We start from the raw sequence: 20,451 nt of genomic DNA, 5'->3' as shown, positions 1-20,451 counted from the left end.
GAGAGCCCGATGCAGGACTCGATCTCAGGACCCTGGGATGATGACCTGAGCTGAAGGTAGAGGCTTCAACCTGCTGAGCCACCCAGGTACCACCCCCAACAAGCATCTGTTGCAGAGAGAAAAAATCAAGACATCAAGGTCACTGGGTTTTATTCGAGTCCAGAGGGGAAGGCCTTCCCCCACCCCACCCCCGACACACACACATGGCCCCGAGTCCTGAAGCTGGAGGAGGGAGGGGCCATGGCAGCACAGAAAAGCATGGCCTTTCTGCCCTCCAAGGCAGCCTGCTGAAAAGAGTGGGGCAGTTCTAGAGGATGCCCCAGCTGTCTTCAGGGGCTGACCAGGAAGGGGAAGGAGTCAGACTAGAGCTCTGTCCTTGTGACAGTCGCCTCTTCCAAGCAGGCCCCTCCGGGTCCTCCACACAGCAATGTCTCCAGAGCCCCTCGGCTTTGTTGGTAGACTTCATAGATCTGGTCTTCTCCAAACTCCCCCAGGTAGTGCAAACATGTCGTGGAGAGCCTAGGGAAGCCCGACAGGAGCCTCAGACCCTGCCTGCCCCTCAGGGGGATGATCAAGGCTCCAAGGTCTCCTTCCCACCCCCACACTCCTATCATTACCTGGTGGGCCAGGGGCCCCCTGTGATCATCACACTGATGGTTGGCTCTGGGCCCTTGCTGAGTCCTGGGCCTGTGAGACGTTTCACCTGGTTCACTTCTCGGATCCCATAGCTGGAAGCAGCAGGAAGGAGAGGGATACAGTATTAGTGGAGCCCTGCCAGCAAGGGATACAACTCCACATGAAGCTGGGCACATGGGGTATTTGCTGAATTCAGAGTCCAGATTCTGATCCTCCCTGAGGGAAAACTGAGAACCAGAGAGAGTCCCCGGCACAAGGTCCCACAGCACCATTGTCCCCTGGCCACGTAGCATTCTATTTGCCCTCAGCAAATAGACCTCAGACTTCATCCCAACCAACCCGCTACCCTGGACTTTATAGTCTTAGTGGAGTGTGTGTCTGGTGTGAGTGGGAGAGTGGGAACCTCTATCCATCAGCTCTACCCCTAGAGGAGGATGGTAGGGGCCAGATTCTTGACTCACCCCTGCCAGGTCTGGGTGCAGCTCTGGTCCAGGACTTCTGTGTATACAGACTCGCTCAGCTCCTGCCGCTGCCCCCCTGAGTCTGGGGTGTGAAGCTTGGCCTCTGCCTTTGCCAAATAATGCCACATCTAGAACAATAAGGGGCTGAGAGCCAAGGCTCCAGGACTGCTCAATGGCGGGGGAGGGTCAGACAGGAGCCTGTGTCTTCAGGAGAGAGTGAGGTGGCAAGGGAGAGTTTTGGCTCCTCCCCTAGGTTCTGAAAGTTGGAACTGGGTTTGCTAAAGTAGGATCCACTTCCCTGAGATGGGGTGGGTGGGTAGGAAACGCTGCGGTGGGAAGTTAGGCCTAAGCGCTGGGGCTCCTTCCAGGGCACAACTGCCCATCCGTCATGCTATTTTAAACCGTAAGAACAAGGAAAGGAAAAAAAAAACCAACAGAAAACCAGAGACCAGTCTTCAATGTCACGTGTACTCATAGGCTTCCCTCCCCCAACAGAGGTACTCAGGCATGCTTGATAGGTTTCTTTCTGAACTCAAGACATACTCATGCATGTATTCATGCGCTCAAACCATGTGCACACGTGTACATACACACCCATGCTCTCCAGTCAGGGAAGGGGTCTAGACCCAAGGATAAGCCCAGAAAGGGAGGAGTCAGAGAGGACAAGCAAGTGACTCCTGGGGTCTCAAGATACTGGGGGATGTCCCAGATTATTTGCTCTCTGTTGGGCTGAGAGATAGGTAAACTGAGGCATGGAGGTTTGGGTGACGTGCAGTTGGCAATGTCATGGGCCCAGGGTAGGGGTTTGGAAATCAAAGGCCAGTGGTAGGATCAGAGGTAGATGGAAGGGCCTGGCTTCAGGAGGGACCTGGACAGGGGCCAGGGAACTGCAGGGGGTAGGTACTCACCTGGTAGACCACTGCCCTGCAGGCATCACAGCGCAGGTGAGCAGGCATGTGAGCTGAGTACTTCTCTTCATCGTCTAGCTGTGGGGCCGTGGCTGTGAGTGGGGCCCTGTCCCCAAAGCCCCCTGGGATGGCCCAGGCTCCCAGCAGCAGTAACAGCGGCAGAGACAGCGTCATGGTCAGTGGAGCTGGCTCAGTGAGCCTGGGCTGCGGTTGGGGCGCAGGTGTGTGTGTGTGCCTGTGTGCAGTGGGGACCACCCCGGAAAGCCTAACCCAGACCAATGAGGAACCAACACCTCACCCTTCCCACCTCTTCCTTCCCCCAGGGCCCTAGAGATGCCACGTGTACATCTCCTCTACTGGGATCCCCGCTGCCACCAACTCAGCTCCACTTTCCAGTGACATAAGGAGGGCAGCTGGGCCTGGGCCAGGACGCATGGGGTGATCCCTCCCATGTCCTGGGATCTGGCCACTCGGTGGGCGCTGTACTGAGTACCGAGGTGAGAGGTGGTGTGTTAGTGTCAATTTTATGAGCACATGGAGGCTCAGAGAGAAGTGATGAATCCAAGACCATACAACTTAGAAGGGCCATACTGAAGTTAGAACCTGAGCCTGACTGACCCCAAAGCCCACTGGCCACCCAGCCACCAGGGAGAATGAGATCTCAGGCGTGGCTGCCAGCCTAGGTCTCTCTCCTGGGAGGCAAGTTTGCAGACACGAGGATGCCATGATGCAAGAAAGACATACAGGGCCCCTTTCCTGGGCCCTAGGGCCCCCTCCACCCAGGCCACACCCAGGCATGGAAGAGCATCACAGGGGGTGTCGGAGGTCGCAGCAGGAAGTCAGAAATCAGACAACTTACACCAGCTGTTCCAAGGATCATGGCTCATTGGGTCAGTGATTTATTGCACACAGGATGAGGGGAGGGGAGCAGGAGGGACCCCGGGCCCTCCGTGCCATCAAAACCAACATCTCTGGCCATGAGAAGTTGTTCAGGTTTATTCTGATTCACAGCTCTCCCAGTCAGCTTCCAGCCCCAGGCAGGGAGGTGGAACTTCCTGGGACCAAGACCGCCCAGAGGCCTAGAACTTAGGTAAGGCATCAATCTCCATCCCTAAAAACTGCTTCTAATGGGAACTGTTCTTCCCCAAACTCATCACATCACATATCAGTTCAACAAGGCCCCACCACTTCAAGCTCAGAACTACACACAGACCCCCCCACCCCACCCGCAGAGCACCCCCTACCCCATGCATCTCTCTCAGCACTCCTCAGAGGCTCCAGCAATGTCAATGCAATTAGAACATAGGCTCTGGGTTCTGTTCCTTCCTTGCTGTGACCAGCCTCCCAAGCCAGGCCTTCTCTCGGCACAGTTGCTACATCTGTTACCAAGGGAGTAGAACCAGCTGAGGGCTCCAAGTCTCTCTGCCCTGCTCCCTACCCCCATGGCATCCTTTCTGTTGCCCTAGCCCTAACTCACCCTCCACTACACCAAGAGGGGTCGAGAGGCTTAACCATCCTTCCTGCTTGTAAGTTCTTCCTGATGATTCACTTCATCTGTCCCCCACCCTGGGTGGGAATGCCTTAAGCCTCCACTCTTGGCCCCAGGATGTGCCTGCTCAGCTCTGAGGGCTTAGAGAGGCCAAGTCAGATGCTGAGGTTGAGGGGAGGATTAGAAGTGGGGCTCCCAGCTGGAGACTACCACTGCCTCCCCACTCAAGCCCCGTCCCCAGGCTGACCCTCTATAGCCCCTTCCATATGACATTCCTGCTCCATCTCCACTTGCCGTCCCTGAAGCTCCCTTTCTCAGATCCAGCTTGGCCTGGTGGCTGTACTGGCCACTTTCCCACACAGCCTCCCACGCCAAGGCTCAGAGCCTCTTCCAAACAATAACAGGGTTGCTAGTCACAGTCCTCCCTTCATCCCACCAGCACTCACTAGCCTGTTCCTCCTCAGCTGGGTCCACCTTCAGGGAGGGACAGACAGCTCACCACCTCCATGAGCAGCCCCATCCTCTGCTGAGCCTCTTTCTTGTTGCCCTCAGTGAACTCCCAACATGCCCTCAAGTCAGCTCCTAGGAACAACTCCTAAGACGCCTCACTTTCACACACACACACACACACACACCCCACACTCTGGGAATGCCTGGGAAAAGAGGATACAGTTTTGTTGGAGGAGGAAGTAGGCAACCACTTTCTGAGTCCCAGCTCCATCAGTCCCAAAGTCTGATACATTCTCTGAAGGTAACTTCCAGTGTGAAGATGGGCGGGGAAGGGTAAAAGAGAGGGAGGTGATAGAAGGAACGGTGGGTAGGGGACTGGATGCTGGAACTTCCAAGGCCATCAAACAGGCCCCAACACCATGGGGATCAGGCCCTGGGGCTTCACACGGGGAACAAGGATCCCTTGCAGGGTTCGGCTGAACCTGAACTGTTGGGCGGAGCACAGAGTAGCAGAGGAGGTGCAGGGCTGGGGGTTCCACTCACGGGCAGGTAGTACATCCCATCCAGGGGCCCCGCCTCGGAAATCCAGGGTACTTGGGGGCCGCTGAAGGCCGGTGGGCCAGGGGAAGGCGGGACTGAGAGTCCCGAGAGAGGCCCATAGGCAGGCGGGTAGAGGCCAGAACCCAGGGCCAGCGGGGTGTAGACGCGGCGGGGTGGTCCCGGGGGCGACGGTGGCACCAGCACCTCTACATATTGCCCGCTTTCGGGGTCGAAGAGCAGCCGCAGCCGAGGCTGCCGCGGCGCCTCCACAAAGTAGTAGCGGCCGCTCTCGGGGTCCACCAGGACCTTCCCCGCGTACGCGGTCCCCGGTGGCCTGCGGGCCCCCTGCAAGGGGCCCTCCGGAGACCGGTCCATTGGAGGCGCCGAGGCTGCACGGGGCTGGGGCGGGGCTGTCCTGCCAGCCGACACCTGGGGTTCCCGCGGGAGAGCCGACTGGACGGCAGTCGCGGGCTCGGGGGCTCCAGGGCGCACCTCCAGTTTGGGTGCGATCCCAGGGCTCGAGCTAGGGTGCGCCTGCGGGGAGTCGGGGCAGGGTGGTCGGGGTGGTTGGGGCCCGGCTGCCCCTAAGGGCGACTGCTGGGGTGAGGCGCGAGCGCCGCCTAGAGGGCTGGTCCGCCCCTCACCGTCGGGGACCAGGCGCTGGGCTTCAGCATCGCGGTTCTCTTTGCCAGCACCGCGCACCAGAACTCCCCCGGTTCCCTCCGGCCGGAGGCCCAAAACCAGTGTACCGGGCAGGCGGATCTCAGTGCGCGCGAAGGGTTTTGCTGTGCTGTTCTCTGCTCTCCGCCTCAGGACCCCGTTGGGCTGCGAAGCGTCCCGGGGTACTGTGTCAGTAGGCGGCTCTGGGGGCTCGTAGGGGTGCGTCACAACCGGAAGAAAGTCCTTGAGATACACAGAAGTGTAGTGAGCTGGGCCTGGGGACCCCAGCGCCTGGAACTCCTGTGTCTTGGATGCTCCGCCCTCCTCCCCGCGGGGTTCCGTAGGAGGCGCAGGCAGCCCCAAAGCCGGGGTTCCGGCGGGGAAGCTGGGCGCATACGTGGTCTTCACCATCTTGCGCACGTCTCGGGGCCGTGGGATGGCCACGCGCGGCCGACCCGAGGCGGCTTCTCCAGGGCCCACGGCTTCCTGGCGCACATCGGCCTCCAGGGTGCCCACCGGGCGACTGAGGGGCAGCTCAGGTGCAGCCGCTTCTGGCGACTGCTGACTGCCTTGGAAGGCAGGATCCCGCATCTCCCGCGTGGAAGGACTTAGCGCCTTCGTGAGCTCGGGAGTCCCGGGTGCGGATGGCCTAGGCAGCTCCAGCTCCTCCTGTCCTACCGGGTTCAGAGCTTCCGACGTAGATACCATCGATGAGCCCTGCAGTGTGCGATCCCACGTCTCTTGGGGAGCTGGATTCCACGTTCCATTAATACGATCTGGAGCCTTCCATGAGGACAAGGCCGGCGGGGACGGGTTTCTACAGCCCTCTGCCGTATAACTAACTGTCGGTTCTGGAACCTCCGATAGGGAAGCTTTGGGGGATGGGCTTCTTGTCCTGGCAACACCGTGATTCCACTGGGAAAGGGTAGGTGGGGAAGGGCTTCTGCTGACCGTTTCCTCGACAGCGGGATCCTGATTTCCCCATGCAGAGGATGCCTCAGGGAACGATGGGCTACTTACCCTCCGAAGAGCCCGATTCCATGGGAGCAGATTCTGGGGAGACGGGCAGAGTGGGCCGCGTAAGGTTCCATTTGGAGCCTGCCACAGCGGGGACGAGCTCCTTGGCCTGCCAGCCTTACTGGGAACTTCCTGGGGGGCTGTAGACTCGAAAGGTGGACTCTGTGCTCTCAGGACGGTTCGATCCGGAGACTCTCGAGGAAACCGAGTCTTGAGTTCCTGACTGTGCGCCTCTTCAGTCTTCTCCCCTGACTGCAGGAAGATGCTGGAACTAACCGGACCCAGCGGCTCGGTCCCCGGCGCGGGTTTGTCGCGCCGAATCGCGCGCTCTCGGAGGCTGGGCCACGGCCGTGGTGCCCTAGTGGGGGCTGAACTATAGTGCACGCGGGGTGGCCGAGACCTGGCCTCCTCCAGGACTCTTCGGGCAATGCGGTCCGTTTCCCGGGTCGCACACTCTGGCCGCCCCGTGGGCCCGAAGGTGGCGCTGCTCGGGACAGGGGCCGCAGGGCTCAGTTTTCTGGCCAGTGCTGTCTGCACTAGGCCGGCGGCTGCCTGCAGGCGACCCAGCGACTCGTCCAGCGAGCCAGTGCGCAGAAGCAGTCGGGGGCGCGGCGCTCCCGCCTCCCGCGGGGGACTCCGGGGCCGGGGGCGCAGCTCGATCTGACGCTTGGGCACTGTCCGGGTCCTGGCGGGCGCGTCGCGCTCCTCCAGCGCCACCTCCACACACTCGAACTGCGCTGGGGTCCCGGGACTCGGCCCGCGGGGCCGCAGCTCCAGGTAAGTGGCCCAGCGGGAGCCGCCGTCGGGGGTCTGAGGCGTCGGTGCGGCGGGAGCCGGAGTCGCAGGCCCGGGCGGAGAGAGGCTGCGGAAAGCCCGCGCGGTGAGTTGTTGCACCTCGCTATCCGCCGCGTCAGAGCGGCCGAACAATGCCCCGGCGCCGAAGATGACTTCCATCTCCCCCGACGGCAGCATGCGCAGCTGGGGCTGGGGTGGCGGCGGGCCGGAGCCCGGACCTCGCGGGAAACCCGAGCCGGGCCGGAGCTGCTGGCGGCTATTCTGGGCGCTGACGGACAGGCGAGGCTGTGCGCCCGCCCCCAGCGCAGGGGCCCCCCCGGGCCACTTCGCCCGGCACCCTGCGTCCGGCCCAGCGTCCGGGGGCTCTGGAGAACCCGGAGCCGTGTGGTAGGAGCCTGACGAGCCGGAGGAATCCTGACGCCGCGCGGGGGCCGCGGGCAGCTGCCCTGGGAGCCCAGGCAGGGCTGGCCGGGTGAGCGTGGTCAGCATGGTGGGGCTGGACGCCGCGCACTACCTCCCTCACGTTCTCCTCCACTGGTGCCACGGACGCCCGCACTGTCCCCGCCCCGCCCGCAGATGTCGTGGGGTCACCGCGCCTTAAAGCGGCCGCGTCCCCTCTCGAATCAGTGGCGACGCCAACGGAACAGCCTTGGCCCCTGGGCTTCACTTTTCTAACATTCTCCTCTGGTGCGGGCCAGAGGCCTCCGATGCCTATCCAGCCTCGGGCTGACAGGACGGTGAGGGACCAGTGGGTGCCCGGTTGGAAGTCAGGAGCTAGGCCTGACTGCTCCTCACCGGCTCAGAGAGAGGCTGAGCGGGGACCTGGCTGAGGTCAAACGTGTGGACCAGGGCTGTGGATCAGAATGTGAGTCAGGGGACTGGGACCAGACTTTTTTGTCAGGCGACTCAGGTCTTCTGAGCAATTTCGTCTTCCTCTTAGCCCCAGGTTTCCTATCACTGCCGTGCTCCTCTTCTCCTTGGCCCTCTCATCAGTTGTCCCAGTTAGAGTTCATAGGGTGCACTCACCACTTTCCTTGACCCATCACCCCACAATCTTTGATGGAGGAGCAATGCTTGGAGGGCTCCTCTAAATCCAAAAGTTGTGCTATTGCCTCTGGAAGGTGTAGTCCCTGACTGGACCCATTGCCTTTAGTGGGAACATACTGAAGGGGCTGGAGTGGATAGCTCTAGCTTTCACAGATGGCCTTGGCACCAAGAACAAGGGCTAGATGCTGATGTGGAGTCTCTTAGGAATCTTTGGGGGTAGCTGTGGGCCCCTATGTAAAGCCCCTCTGAGGCAGAAAGAGCTCTATGGTCCCCTAGGCACTTGCAAGGCCCTCACTCAAGCCCCCACCACCTAAGGACCCACCCTGGGGACAGGAACTGGTGGGGAAGCAGCTACCATCTGTCACTGTCCTGGGATAATGACAGTGGGCACCATTTGCCTTGAAACTTCTGGCTTCAGTGGTGCTATGATTTAGGCCCTAGCTGGCCTCGGAGCAAAAGCACCAGCACCTCCCCCTCTCCTATGCACTCACCCTCACACTGACCTAGGTTCGGCTAGACTTGATAAATCTGACCCAGCATCCCAGTGGGTGCCCGGCCTGGATGTCACCCTGCTCACCTAGCCATCAATGATGCCTTTTGACAGGATCAATGCTGCCCCTCTTCTAGCCTGCATATGCAACTTTAGCAAGTCATAGCCCCTTCAGAGACTGTTTCCACTGTTTCCCCTTGATTAGAGTTGAGCCTCAGTTTGGGGGAAGTGTAAGAGGGTACAAGTATGATTCACAGGTGTAACAGTCTTGTTATATGATGGAAATGAATTTCCCAAATTCATTGTGGTCCTGGAACCCACTGTTTTTGATGACTCTGGTCAGGGCTTCTCTCTTTCTCTCTGTCTGTCATACACACACACACAGACACACACACAGCCCTTCCTGCTCTATAGCCAAGTTGGGAGAGTTAAATATACCAGGGCGCTGGGAGTGGGGTGGAGTGTTTATAGGTAACCAGGGGTAACCAGAGCTGTTTACATAGGGAGGGATTAAGTACCAAGAGTAGGAAGGACAGTGCCTATTAGACAACAAAGTAGTCCTCCCCTAGACTACAACCCCCCACTTCCCCTCTCCCTATTACCTAAGAGAAGGAGGGAAGTGTCAAGGGCTGGAGACCTGGGCAGCATCCTTTTCTAAACTTGGGAGTGGCCTACAAGGCGGTGGTCCAAGCCCTGTCCCCCTCTAAGTCCCTGGTAACTTGATTTTCCCTCTGTCACAAAGGTCCTCCAGAAGGCAAGCAGGAAGGGAAAAAAAGCACCTTCCGCTTCTTCCCCTGTCTCTTCCCTGGGAATCAGGCCCCTGGTGAGGCCGGTGGTGGCAAGGGCCAGGACCCACGGGGATAGGAAGGATAAGGATGGGGACCCCCACAGCAGAGAAGGCAGAGGTCGGGCATTACAGCCAAAGAACAGGAAGGCGACGACCATTTTATTTTTCCCTGGGGCGCTGGTGGCTCCGGGCCTGAAGCGTCCCTGAGGCTTTCTTATGCTTCTGGTCCAGTACTTGGGCCATGTAGTTCTCCTGTTGCTTCTGGATCCGGTAGTCAGACATGTGATTCCTGCAACGGAGCCGGCTGGGCATGGGCTGGGGGCAGTCTACGGTAGGGGCCAGAGACCTGGTTCCCCACTTCCATCAACAACCCCCAGCCTGGCCCAGACCCCTCACCTGAAGATCTGTTTCTGCTGGCTGATAACTTGCTGCAACTCCTTAATCTCATTCTCTTTGCCATTAAGTATATCTTCTTGCTTTATAATGTGAGACTCAATCTCTGTGGGGGAGAGAGGCAGGGAGGAGGGGTGGTTCCCATCCCACGGGTTCCTTCCTGAGATAGGCATTCATTCCTTTACAGGTTTTTTAAGAACTTGAATCCCCCCACCCAGGGGTTCTCCACAAGTAGCTGCTAACACCTTAGTAAGAATGAGTTTATTAGGGAGTTTTGACAGGATGGTGGCTGAGGGGCACAATGTCTGATGAACGTGTCAGTGACTTCACAACTCTATTTCTGGACCAGGTGAGCCACATGAGGGCAGGTGGAGGCCCTTGCAGAGAGGTGGACAGCGCTGCCCATAGGCTTGAGGATGAATGGTTCCTTTCCTTAACTCCTGCCAATCTTTACAGATATGACTTCCTTGGCAAAATCCTTCCCAGTCTAAAAGTACAACCCCTCTCAATAATTCCTATCCCTTTTGCCTGCTTTCTTTTTCTTCTTAGCCCCCATAGCTAACATACCATATATTTTACTCACTTGTTGTCTTCCCTACTGGGATTTCTATGCACAAAATCCACAAGGATAAATATTTTTTAAATTTACTGTTTTAACCCTAAGGTCTGAAAGAGTACCTGGCACAAAGAAGGTGCACAATAAATTTATTTGTGGAATGAATGAACAGGATATCCTCTGGGGGTTTAGGACTTAGAAATATTAGTTAGTTCAATCATCTCAATCCCAGCAGACCTACTGAGGGCCAGCTGGATGCCCAGCCCTGTGCTAGGGCTCCAGAGGAGAAGATAGGGTCCCCCACTCTCAAGGAGCAGCTCCTGAGGGTTAAGACTCAGGAACTGATGAGAGAACAGAACAAGGCAATGTTTCAACAGTGTTAATATTGATGAGACAGCATTACCACTTTGGGCAAGTTGCCTCCTTTTCTAGAGCCGTTTCCTCATCTGTAATGGGGACAGGGACAGCTCCTGTTCCACAAGGGCATGGGGAGCACCCAGGGAGAGAGTGGTGGCAAAGCTTACCCCCACATTAAATGCTCATTAGATGCAAAGATGATTTTTGTGTCTTGCATCAAAATTGAAAGAGGCTGTAGGGGGCGCCTGGGTGGCTCAGTGGGTTAAGCCGCTGCATTCGGCTCAGGTCATGATCTCAGGGTCCTGGGATCGAGTCCCGCATCGGGCTCTCTGCTCAGCAGGGAGCCTGCTTCCCTCTCTCTCTCTCTGCCTGCCTCTCCATCTACTTGTGATTTCTCTCTGTCAAATAAATAAATAAAATTAAAAAAAAAAAAAAAAAAAAAGAAAGAGGCTGTAGGGATCTGGAGGGCGCTTTTTTTAATATGAACTGTCCCTTGGGCAGCCCTGGAAAATTCTGATCCTCATAGGAAGAAAATCCCATTGCCTTTAAAGACTGGATCAACATTAACTAGAACACAAACTCTAAAAATGCAGAAATGCTAAAGCATTTAAGGTTTCAAAGAAAAGATTTGGTAAAAAGTTAAGGCACAGCATAGAAAAGAGGACACAGACAAAGACACAGGGGAAGGAAGAGAATGAAAATGAGCTCTGTGGGTCACAGAACCAGGACTGTTGACCCTTCTTCCCAAGGTCACCCAGACTGATTGATTGTGAAGATATTTTGGAAAAAGGCATCAGAAATTTATGTGAATCTTTTAAAATAAATGAGAGATGAATTTAAGATAAATAGCACCTAATGAGAAAATGGTTAGAAAATCCCTTTGAGAAAAATAAGAAACTATGTAAGTGTAAAAATCAAACTAAACCCACATAAAGGGAGGTTAGAGGGTAGGGAGGGCACAGGCCAGGGGAAGGCTTAGGTCATGAGATTTGCTCACTTGAGGGTTTGTGTCCCACTAAAGGGGTTTAGGACATTCTGGGGAGAGGCAGCCAGGTTCCATCTCCATCACATATACACACACACCTTGCATAAGCAGACGGGAGCACTGTGGCCTTGACTGATCTCTAGGAAATGCCTTGGCACCACCAGGAAAGACCTCTAGGTTCCTTTTCAGGAGGTGGGGGAATAGGTAGAGAGGGAGGAAGAACTGCGGTCCAGTGGCCTTGGGTATGGAGGCAGTGACTGCCTGTTGGGCCCCAGGGGGCCCCAGTGGGAGGCCTTGTTCAAACAGCCATGAGGCCTGTCAGCCCACCTAGCGAGACTGAGACATCAGCCTGCTGCCATCTTACCAGTGAGAGTACTCACCAAGGGGGAGTGAGGGCTGGATTGGTGGGTATGGGGTGCCCAAGACTCCAGGTGACAGCCCATCAGGAGGGACCCTGAATATCTTTTGGACTTGGGCTCTAGTCTCTGGCCTACTCAAAACTGCATATGGAATCCATATCTATTTCTTAATAGAAACGACTAGGTAAAGGGAATTTAGTGTTCTGGGAAACCAAAAAGGGGTTCCTGAGATCTAGGGACACTGGATGGCTAACAAAAAGTGCCCCCAAACTTAGCACCAGCTGAGCCAAGAAGTGATCACAGCCATCTGGCACAGAGCAGAGATGAAAATTAATGGCCTACAGACATATTTTACTTGGCCCATACAATAGTTTTAAAATTTTGAAATCAGTTGCCAACACTAAAAAGTCAGAAAAGTTTCCGTTAAAACCTGGCTTCCAGGGGCGCCTGGGTGGCTCAGTGGGTTAAGCCTCTGCCTTCAGCTCAGGTCATGATCCCGGGGTCCTGGGATCGAGCCCCACATCAGGCTCTCTGCCCAGCAGTGAGCCTGCTTCCTCCTCTCTCTCTGCCTGCCTCTCTGCCTACTTGTAATCTCTGTCTGTCAAATAAATAAATAAAATCTTTAAATTAAAAAAAACAACAACAACAAAAAAAACAAACCTGGCTTCTAGTTTCTTTTTTAAAGATCTGACAATACTGGGTCCCCATTCCCATGGCAGAGACATTAAGCCCTTGAGAAGTGGCATGGCTCTTCCCATCACCATGGTCCCCACTCCTCCCTGCTGGGTCTCCAACCCTGACACTAGGGGTCAGCTCCCAAATGGGACTGAGCTTGCCCTGTTGTCCCTCTTGTAATAGTTATGAGTAAATTACGCTATTTCTAATACCCATCAAAAGTGGGAAAACAAAAGGTGGACTAAGAAGGTCGTATGTTTCAAGAAAAATGGGAGCGAGCCCGTTCTTTTATGGCCATGAAGAATATTGTACACCAACTGCTTCCCTCATTTCCGTGGCCTGCCTGGTCCCTGTAGGCCTTTGCGAAGGTGTGGCCCGCCTGGGCCTGCCTGTATCCTCAGCCGGGGGCAGAAGTTGGGGTGAAACCCTGCCCTGGACATGGGCACTGGGCTGTTAGGGAAGAACCCATGCATGTAAGCATGGGGGGGGGCACGGGCCTCCCGCCTACCATTGCACTTGGTGATGAGCTGGTCCTTCTTGCTGGATTCCTGCAGGGCTCTGCTCTTGACACTGGAGAGCCTGGGTGGAGAATAAAAGAAAGGGTGGGAAGGCTGACAGGCAGACTGGACCCCCAACTCTTCCCCTCCTACCAAGGTCCACTCACGCCTTTTCAAAAGCTAGCTTCTCTTGCTCCAGCTGTTTAGATAGCACCTCTACTTCCCCGAGGGCAAACTGCAACTTCTCCTCTTCCTTGGCCAGGAGGACCTTGGTCTTGGCGTGGGCAGCTTTTTCTTCCTGCAGGGGCAGCAGCAGTGACCTCATTACCCCCCAAGCCACCCTGGTTTCCTAGATCCCCTTAACCAGCTCCCTTTCTCAGAGAGGCACATGGAAGCCAGGACCCAGGAAGATTCTGTCCTCACAGGTAGGGCTGGAGGCTCTCAGAAACTTCAATAACTGTGCTCATCCACAGGAATCCCAGGAAATGGGAAAAGATTAGGAGCCTGCAGAGGCCATTACTTACCACCAGCTTCTTCTCCACTGCCTGGAACTCTTCTTTACTGACAAAATTTTCATCCTGGAGAACCATCTGCAACAGAGCCTGGCTCAGGGAGGGCCTGGGGCTGGAGTGGGAGGAGCGCTCTCTAGGGATCAGGACCAAGGTCAGACAGTGGAATGATACCCAGGGCACCTAGCATGAGACTTGAGATCTGAGAAGGGAGAATGTGGTTCCATAAGATTCACAGTGGCTCAGCTCTAGGTCCTACCTACCCTTAAGGAGTAACCAGTTTGATATAGGAGACAACTTGCAGCCAGCACTTCTAAAACGGTATGGAAGTATGATGGAGAACCACAAAGGGCTATGGTGCTCAGGGGAGGCCTCTGGCCTGGGGAAAGATCAGAATTCCTTCCAAAGAAAGATCATCAGACAGGGCATCTGACTACTAAATGGGGCGGGCCAGAAGTGGTGGTGGAACAGAAAAGTGTTTCAGATGGTGAGAACACACATGCAAATGCCAGCAGATGCCAGCTGTGAAGAAAAAGAGCTAGTTACCCTTAGGGAATTGTAGGTAATTCAGTGCCTAGAGCTGCACATACCTATTAAGAGTGAGAAATAGATGTTAAGTCAGTTTTGCTTCTGAGATGGAGCTATCTCACGATCTTCTAATCAAGATAGAAAAAAGAGAGAGAGAGAGAGAGAGAGAGAAACCATGAACTCCCAACTGGCCAGGATTTTACCATGCCTGTCCAGGTAACCTGTGGCTCCAATGTTTTGCTCAGGAACGAGGGTTTGACTAGAAGGCAAAAGCAAAGGGGCATAAAGAGGTCGGAACCCCTTAAGTTCACATGTGTAAGGGACAAACCAGTGCTTACTGCCCTCAGCATGGCGCTACACTAGACAGCGCCATGTGGGGATGCCCACAAGAGAAAAGATTTTATAGCTTCAGTGCCTGCACCTGAGCGCCCTGGGAAGCCAATGAAGTACTCTCCAACTAGAAATGGGCAAAGTGAGGCTCGGTGAATAGACTGGGACATAACTACCCGGACTTATACAACCAAACAGGAAGTAGAAATGAACTTGACTTTGATTTAAATTCCATGGTAGACATTCGTGAAGACCTTGCATCATTTTGTCTCCACTCCTACTAGCTATAAGACATCTGGGCCCCGCCTCCCCCTGATGACGCCATTGGCAATGTGCTCTAAGCTCGCCACTGGCTTCGGGATAGGGTCTGGCCCCGCCCCCTCCATTTAGGTGTTCAGGTCGGCCTCTCCCCGAGGTTTTCTGGCTGCGTACCACGTTCCTCAGCTGATGGATCAGTTCCTCCTGAGATTCGATCACGTCCCGCAGTTGATCGAAGGCGAGACACACTGATCCAGAGCCCCCCTGCGACCACCCGAGGGGCGTCGCCATCTTTCGCCCACGCCAGCTCGTTGGAAATGGCTGTCTCTGGGCGCCTCACCCACCGTCGCCCACCAATGAGAATGCGACGCCACAGAGCATCCTGGCAACTGGGGGCGGGGACTTCCTTTGTTAGCAGGGATGGGGCCCGCCTCTTAAAGGAGCCGCTCTCTGAAAGGTGCCTCCTGGGGTGGGGGAGATCTCTAACAACCTTTAGTAATTTAAGTTCATAGTTTATCTGCACACCTGTTTCGTCTTGTATTTGCCACGCAGACAGAAGGAGCAGTCGGGGTCCGGCTTATTCTTCCTTAGGGAAGTGAACAGGCCTCGCTCAGAGAACGGCTCTCTCAGCCTTCTCCCAGGGCCTGTTAAACTGCTAGACCTGTGAAGCAAGAGCTAACTAAGGCAACCCCTGCATCTTTAGCTTCACAAGCTTCTTTCTCGCGCCCTAATCTCTAGATTTCCCCCAGAGTATGGGACTCCAGCCTCTTCTGATACTCTCTACTTAGGTGGCCCAAAGCCCAGGAACGGGAAAAGAAAGTGGCCTCACCCAAGATAAGAGTCCTCCTACGCAGGTACCAGGTTTTGGCAGCCACAGTGGACCCATGTTCAACTGTGTCAAGGTACTGAAGAGATAAGGAGAACTAAAGAGGGGCATCGAAGTGATGGAGAACAGAGGTTCTCCATCTCCTTCTGTATATGTGCTGCCGAAGCGAGCACTCCTTCTGTAGATGTGCAGAAGGATAAAATGATCCTATAGTGACGACACATCCTCACCAAATCCCCTTTGAGGGCTTTTTGGAAACCCAAATAAGATCAAATAAGCTGAGGAAAAATCAGAGCTAAAATTTACTGAGTATTTACTATTTTGTGGCACCATTATGCCTTTATAGTACTATTTCATGTGATCTTCACAATAATCTTGGGAAGAAGATTTTAATCTTTTACAGATGAAATGCAGGTTCTATGAGGATGAGTAACTTGCCAAGGTCACCCAAGCTAAGCAGCTTTGGAACAGTGTTTTAACATGGGAGGTTTGATTCCAGAGTCCATGTTCTTTCTTTTTTGAAGATTTTTATTTATTTATTTAACAGAAAAAGAGAGATCACAAGTAGGCAGAGAGGCCAGCAGAGAGAATGAGGAAGCAGGCTCCCTGCTGAGCAGAGAGCCTGATGTTGGGCTCGATCCCAGGACCTCCCAGGACCCCGAGATCACAACCTGAGCTAAAGGCAGAGGCTTTAACCCACTGAGCCACCCAGGCACCCCTCCAGAATCCATGTTCTTTTTTTAAAAGATTTTATTTATTTATTTGACAGAGAGAGATCACAAGTAGGCAGAGAGGCAGGCAGAGAGAGAGGAAGGGAAGCAGGCTCCCTGCTGAGCAGAGAGCCCCATGCAGGGCTTGATCCCAGGACCCTGAGATCATGACCTGAGCCAAAGGCAGTGGCTTAACCCACTGAGCCACCCAGGCGCCCCCAGAATCCATGTTCTTAACCATGATGCTGTGTTAGATTTTTGTTGAACATAATGGGTACTGAAATTGTGGAATTTAATACTCCTAAGCAGGAAATGACTCTATTAAGTAGTTTGGAGAAAGTATTATCAGTAACCAGGAAGAGGAGCTGAAAGTTCAGGTAGGCCACTTAGGCTGCTCCAGAAGGCTCCCTAGGAGCCTCTTTTGGGGTTGAAATTTGTGGCCTGATCAATGTGGCCATTTCTGTGGATTTCCCAGTGGTAGCCCTTGTTTGATTTTTCAGTGTTTCTTATGTCTTTTCTCACATCCTGGAGAGCAAGGCCATACCTTCCTTTCTTTCTTCCTTTCTCTCTCCCTTCCTTCTTCCTCCCTCCCTACCCCTCTTTCTTTCTTTCTTTCTTTCTTTCTTTCTTTCTTTCTTTCTTTCTTTCTTTCTTTCTTTCTTTCTCCCTTCCTTCCTTCCCTCCTTCCTTCCTACCTTCCTCTTTCTTCCTTCCTATTTTCCTTTTTCTTTCTTTTTTTCTTTCTCTATCCATCTATTGAGAGAGAGACAGAGAGAGATAGGGTGAGGGGAGAGACAGCACAAATATGGTGAGGGGCAGAGGGAGAAGGAGAAAGAAACTCCAGCAGACTCCGTGATGAGTTTGGAGCCCCAGGTGGGGTGCAGAGCCCACTGAGGGCTGGATACTGCAACCCAGAGATCTCAACCCCAGCTTAAACCAAGAGTCAGACCCTCAGCCAACTATGCCACCCAGGGCTCCAAGAGAGCAAGGCCATTTCTGTTGACCAATCTTAAAGAGCCTAGAGCAGTACAGTCCAATAAAACTTATGTGATGGCCGTAGTCTACATTTGCACTGTTCGGTACGGCAGCCACTAGCCACATGTAGCTAGTTGTTCAGCACTGGAAATGTCGAGGGCAAAACTCTGGAGTTCAGTAGTCCCCACCAGCTACTTCCCTGGGGATAGGAGATTATGAGCAAGAGAGAAGCCTGGGTCCATGTCTGCATACCAGCATGGACATGAAGGATGGTCATCCTGGTTGGGGGACTGCCACAGACTCCCATCTGTATGCCAACAAATACTACAGGCTCCTGGCCTCAGTCAGGGCTCAGTGAGGGTCGGGATGACATAACATCACAAACAGCTCTGTGATCCTAACCCAGGAAGTGTTTCCTTTCTGCACAGCGTTGTCATTCTGGTTGAGGTTCCTATTACCTATTGCTGTATAATGAAGCATTCAAAATTTACAGCTTAAAAAAAAAGTCATTTCACTCGGGAAACTCCAATTTGGGCAGGGTTCAATAGTGAAAACTCATCTCTGCTCCATGTTATATCAGCTGGGATTTTGGGTGGAGGGAGTGAGGGAGGGAGAGGGAAAGAGGCTAGAAATTCTATTTCCAAGATAGCTCACTTACATAACTGGCCAAGTTGGAGTTATCAGCTGGGAGCTCATTTGAGGCTGACCAAGGTTCTTGTTCCCCTCCATGGGCTGTTTGGGCTTTCTTATAGTATGGAGATTAGGTTTAAGAGAAAGCATCCAAGGTGATAGGAAAAGGAAGATGATCATTTTCTTAAGGCTTGGGCCTGAAAACTGGCACAGTGTAAATTCTGCTATATTCTATTTGCCAGGGAGCCTCAGAGTTCAGATGCAAGGAGAGGGAACACATCCTATCTATTGTAGGAGTAGTTTCAAAGAATTCGGGCTGCACTTCCAGTGGACATCCTGGCAGATGACATGTCATTTTTTCAAGGTTCACATCAGATAAAATCAGAATGAAACTTAGTCTAGTGGGGAGACAAGCATCAAATAAACACACACTTAAATCCCAAATTGAGTCATTATCCAAATAAATAACATATCTATGACAGGTGTTAAGAAAGGACTGTGTTTTGTTTTGTCTTGTTTTGCCTTTTACGTAGTCTTCATGCCCAAGGTAGGGTTGAACTGATGACCCTGCAATTAAGGGTCACATGCTTACTTGCTGAGCCAGCCAGTTGCCCTGCATGAGAGTATTTTAAAGGGAGATTTTGCCCAGTTTGGGGTGTCCAGGAAGCCTTTTGTGAGGAAGTAGGATGTTTGTGCTGAAACCTATTAAGATTACAAGGAGGCACTTAACAAAACAGGTAGGGGCAGGTGAGTTGGAAAGGGTTCCAGAAAGAGGGAACAGTATTTATAAGGTCCCTGGGGCAAAAGGTGTTGGCAGATTATAATAATTAAAAAGTTAGTATGGCAGAAATGAAAAGGTTGTACAAGGGCAAGAAGGGTCAGTGGCCAGAAACTGGGTAGAACCTTGTTCAGTGTTAGGCCGTGTTAAGAACTTTGATGGTTTTTATTCTGGGGGCAAAAGAAAGCTGCTCAAATACTTTGGGCAAGAGTGTGACATAATTTGTGTCCTGAAAAGATCTCTCTGGTTGCAGTGAGGTGTACAGATTGGACGTGGTCCTGAGTAGATGCATAGACACTACTTGTACTTAAGCAGCTATTACAGTTTTTGGAGCACATGGCTGGCTCATTCAGTAAAGCACGCAGCTCTTGATCTCAGGGTTGTGAGTTTGAGCCCCATGTTGGATGTAGAGATTGCTTAAATAAAGGTAAAAAAAAAAAAAGCTATTGCATTAAAAAAAATTTATTTATTTGACACAGAGAGTGAGAGAGAGATCACAAGTAGGCAGAGAGGCAGGCAGAGAGAAGGGGAAGCAGGTCCCTTCTCCCCTTCTCCCCTCCCTGCCGAGCAGAGAGCCCAATGCAGGTCTTGATCCCAGGACCCTGAGATCATGACCTGAGCCGAAGGCAGAGGCTTAACCCACTGAGCCACCCAGGGGCCCTGCTATTGCATTTTTAAAAAAAGATTTATTTATTTGAGAGAACGAGTGAGCAGGGGGCAGGGGCAGAGGGAGAGAGAAACATAAGCAGACTCAGGGTTGACTGCAGAGCCCAATGCAGTCTCACAACCCTGAGATCAGACCAGAGCCGAAACCAAGGGTCTGACGTTCAACCAACTGTGCCCCCCAGGCACCCCAAAGCTATTGCAGTTTTCATCACAAAAAGGGGCTGGTAGTTTTAGAGTCAGATGGTGTCAGAGGAGAAGAGAGCAGTTGGATTTGGACTCTTCAGGAGGTCAGACTGATAGGACTTAAGGAAGGAGGGGATATGGGGAAAAAGGGAGCCAAGGTGTTCTGGTTGTCTACGCTGCAAAGAAACTACCACAAAATGTCATGACTTAAAAAACAATAACCATAGTATCATTTGCTCGTGATTCTGCTGTTTGAACAGGGCTTGATGGGACAGCTCATTTATGTCCTGCCCGTCGGCTTGGGTGGCCTACACAGCTGGGCTTAGATTTTATGTCTGGGTTCTCAGTTCCTGCTGCTCGCTCAGTTGTTTGGTGCTTCTCTTCTCCATGGGGTTAGCTTAGAGTTTGCAGGGTGGTTGGACTGATATGGCAGCTGGCTTTCCCTAAGTGCAAAAATGGAAGCTGCTGATTTTGCCACATTCTATTGGTGAAAGATCAAAGGCCAGCCCTGATTAGAAAGGGGACTACACAAGAGCACAAATATTACATGTGGTCCTTTAGGGGTTACCAAATGCAGTCTACTATACGACATTTCCTAGCTTTCTAACTTTCACCCTTGGACAGAGGGTGGTGCTATGCATGGAACTGGAAGCACTGAGTGTTGCTTCCCTCTTCTGTTAAAAAAAAAAATGACTGCATTCTGTAAGAAGGGTGATTATGTTTCAAGTCTCTCTTCCTTAGAGTTGCTTGCACTGAAGGCTCACACTGGATTGAATTCCTGTTATAGATCCCCAAGGTTTCCTTGATTTCCCCTCTGACATTCATCCTGCTGGGAAGCACGGTCTAAAGTTGGCTTCCCCCTCAGTGCTGAGGGGGAAGCCATGGTTCTGGGTCTCACTTGTTCCCCAGCCCCACACTCAGCCCACCCAACACAGTAAGTGCTCCATCTTTGATGA

General features: G+C 53.3%; 3 protein-coding genes and 1 long non-coding RNA gene across 5 annotated transcripts; 1 reads left to right on the top strand and 3 right to left on the bottom strand.

The window, feature by feature from the left end:
• Positions 1-133: 133 nt before the first annotated feature.
• Positions 134-2,263, bottom strand: MZB1 (marginal zone B and B1 cell specific protein). The gene is made up of 4 exons (XM_082725608.1): positions 2,006-2,263; positions 1,098-1,225; positions 618-728; positions 134-519 (listed from the first exon to the last, which is right to left on the bottom strand). Exons 1-4 carry the CDS (start codon positions 2,177-2,179, stop codon positions 363-365), a joined length of 570 nt encoding a protein of 189 aa, XP_082581734.1. The 5' UTR covers positions 2,180-2,263; the 3' UTR covers positions 134-362.
• Positions 2,264-2,872: 609 nt separating this feature from the next.
• Positions 2,873-8,611, bottom strand: PROB1 (proline rich basic protein 1). The gene has a single exon (XM_082725485.1). The coding sequence runs from the start codon at positions 7,443-7,445 to the stop codon at positions 4,386-4,388; it is 3,060 nt and encodes a 1,019-aa protein (XP_082581611.1). The 5' UTR covers positions 7,446-8,611; the 3' UTR covers positions 2,873-4,385.
• Positions 8,612-9,406: 795 nt separating this feature from the next.
• SPATA24 (spermatogenesis associated 24) lies at positions 9,407-15,106 on the bottom strand. Of its 2 annotated transcripts, XM_082725605.1 has the most exons (6): positions 14,902-15,106; positions 13,627-13,692; positions 13,270-13,400; positions 13,114-13,184; positions 9,677-9,779; positions 9,407-9,569 (listed from the first exon to the last, which is right to left on the bottom strand). In XM_082725605.1, exons 1-6 carry the CDS (start codon positions 15,016-15,018, stop codon positions 9,440-9,442), a joined length of 618 nt encoding a protein of 205 aa, XP_082581731.1. In that variant the 5' UTR covers positions 15,019-15,106; the 3' UTR covers positions 9,407-9,439. The 2 variants fall into 2 exon arrangements, with proteins under 2 accessions (XP_082581731.1, XP_082581732.1); XM_082725606.1 differs by lacking the exons at positions 9,407-9,569; positions 9,677-9,779 and adding an exon at positions 9,920-10,121 and having other exon boundaries at positions 14,902-15,088.
• On the top strand, positions 10,128-12,589 carry LOC309862119. Its single transcript, XR_014310307.1, has 2 exons — positions 10,128-10,817; positions 11,036-12,589. It is a non-coding gene; the product is annotated as an uncharacterized lncRNA (long non-coding RNA).
• Positions 15,107-20,451: the final 5,345 nt, after the last annotated feature.

Source organism: Mustela nivalis (genome assembly GCF_964662115.1).
Source record: "Mustela nivalis genome assembly, chromosome: 3".
NCBI lineage: Eukaryota > Metazoa > Chordata > Mammalia > Carnivora > Mustelidae > Mustela > Mustela nivalis.
Note: the sequence above shows the minus strand (reverse complement) of the source record. Positions and strands in the feature narration are given on the sequence as shown.

Coding starts and splice junctions, on each gene's coding strand:
- PROB1 (XM_082725485.1), bottom strand. CDS start 7,445: ATGCTGACCACGCTCACCCGGCCAGCCCTGCCTGGGCTCCCAGGGCAG.
- SPATA24 (XM_082725605.1), bottom strand. CDS start 15,018: ATGGCGACGCCCCTCGGGTGGTCGCAGGGGGGCTCTGGATCAGTGTGT. Junction 9,780..13,113: donor GCTCATCACCAAGTGCAATG/GTAGGCGGGAGG, acceptor TCTCCCCCACAG/AGATTGAGTCTCACATTATA. Junction 9,570..9,676: donor CAGCAGAAACAGATCTTCAG/GTGAGGGGTCTG, acceptor GCTCCGTTGCAG/GAATCACATGTCTGACTACC.
- MZB1 (XM_082725608.1), bottom strand. CDS start 2,179: ATGACGCTGTCTCTGCCGCTGTTACTGCTGCTGGGAGCCTGGGCCATC. Junction 729..1,097: donor TGCACCCAGACCTGGCAGGG/GTGAGTCAAGAA, acceptor TGCTGCTTCCAG/CTATGGGATCCGAGAAGTGA. Junction 520..617: donor GGGGGCCCCTGGCCCACCAG/GTAATGATAGGA, acceptor GGGCTTCCCTAG/GCTCTCCACGACATGTTTGC.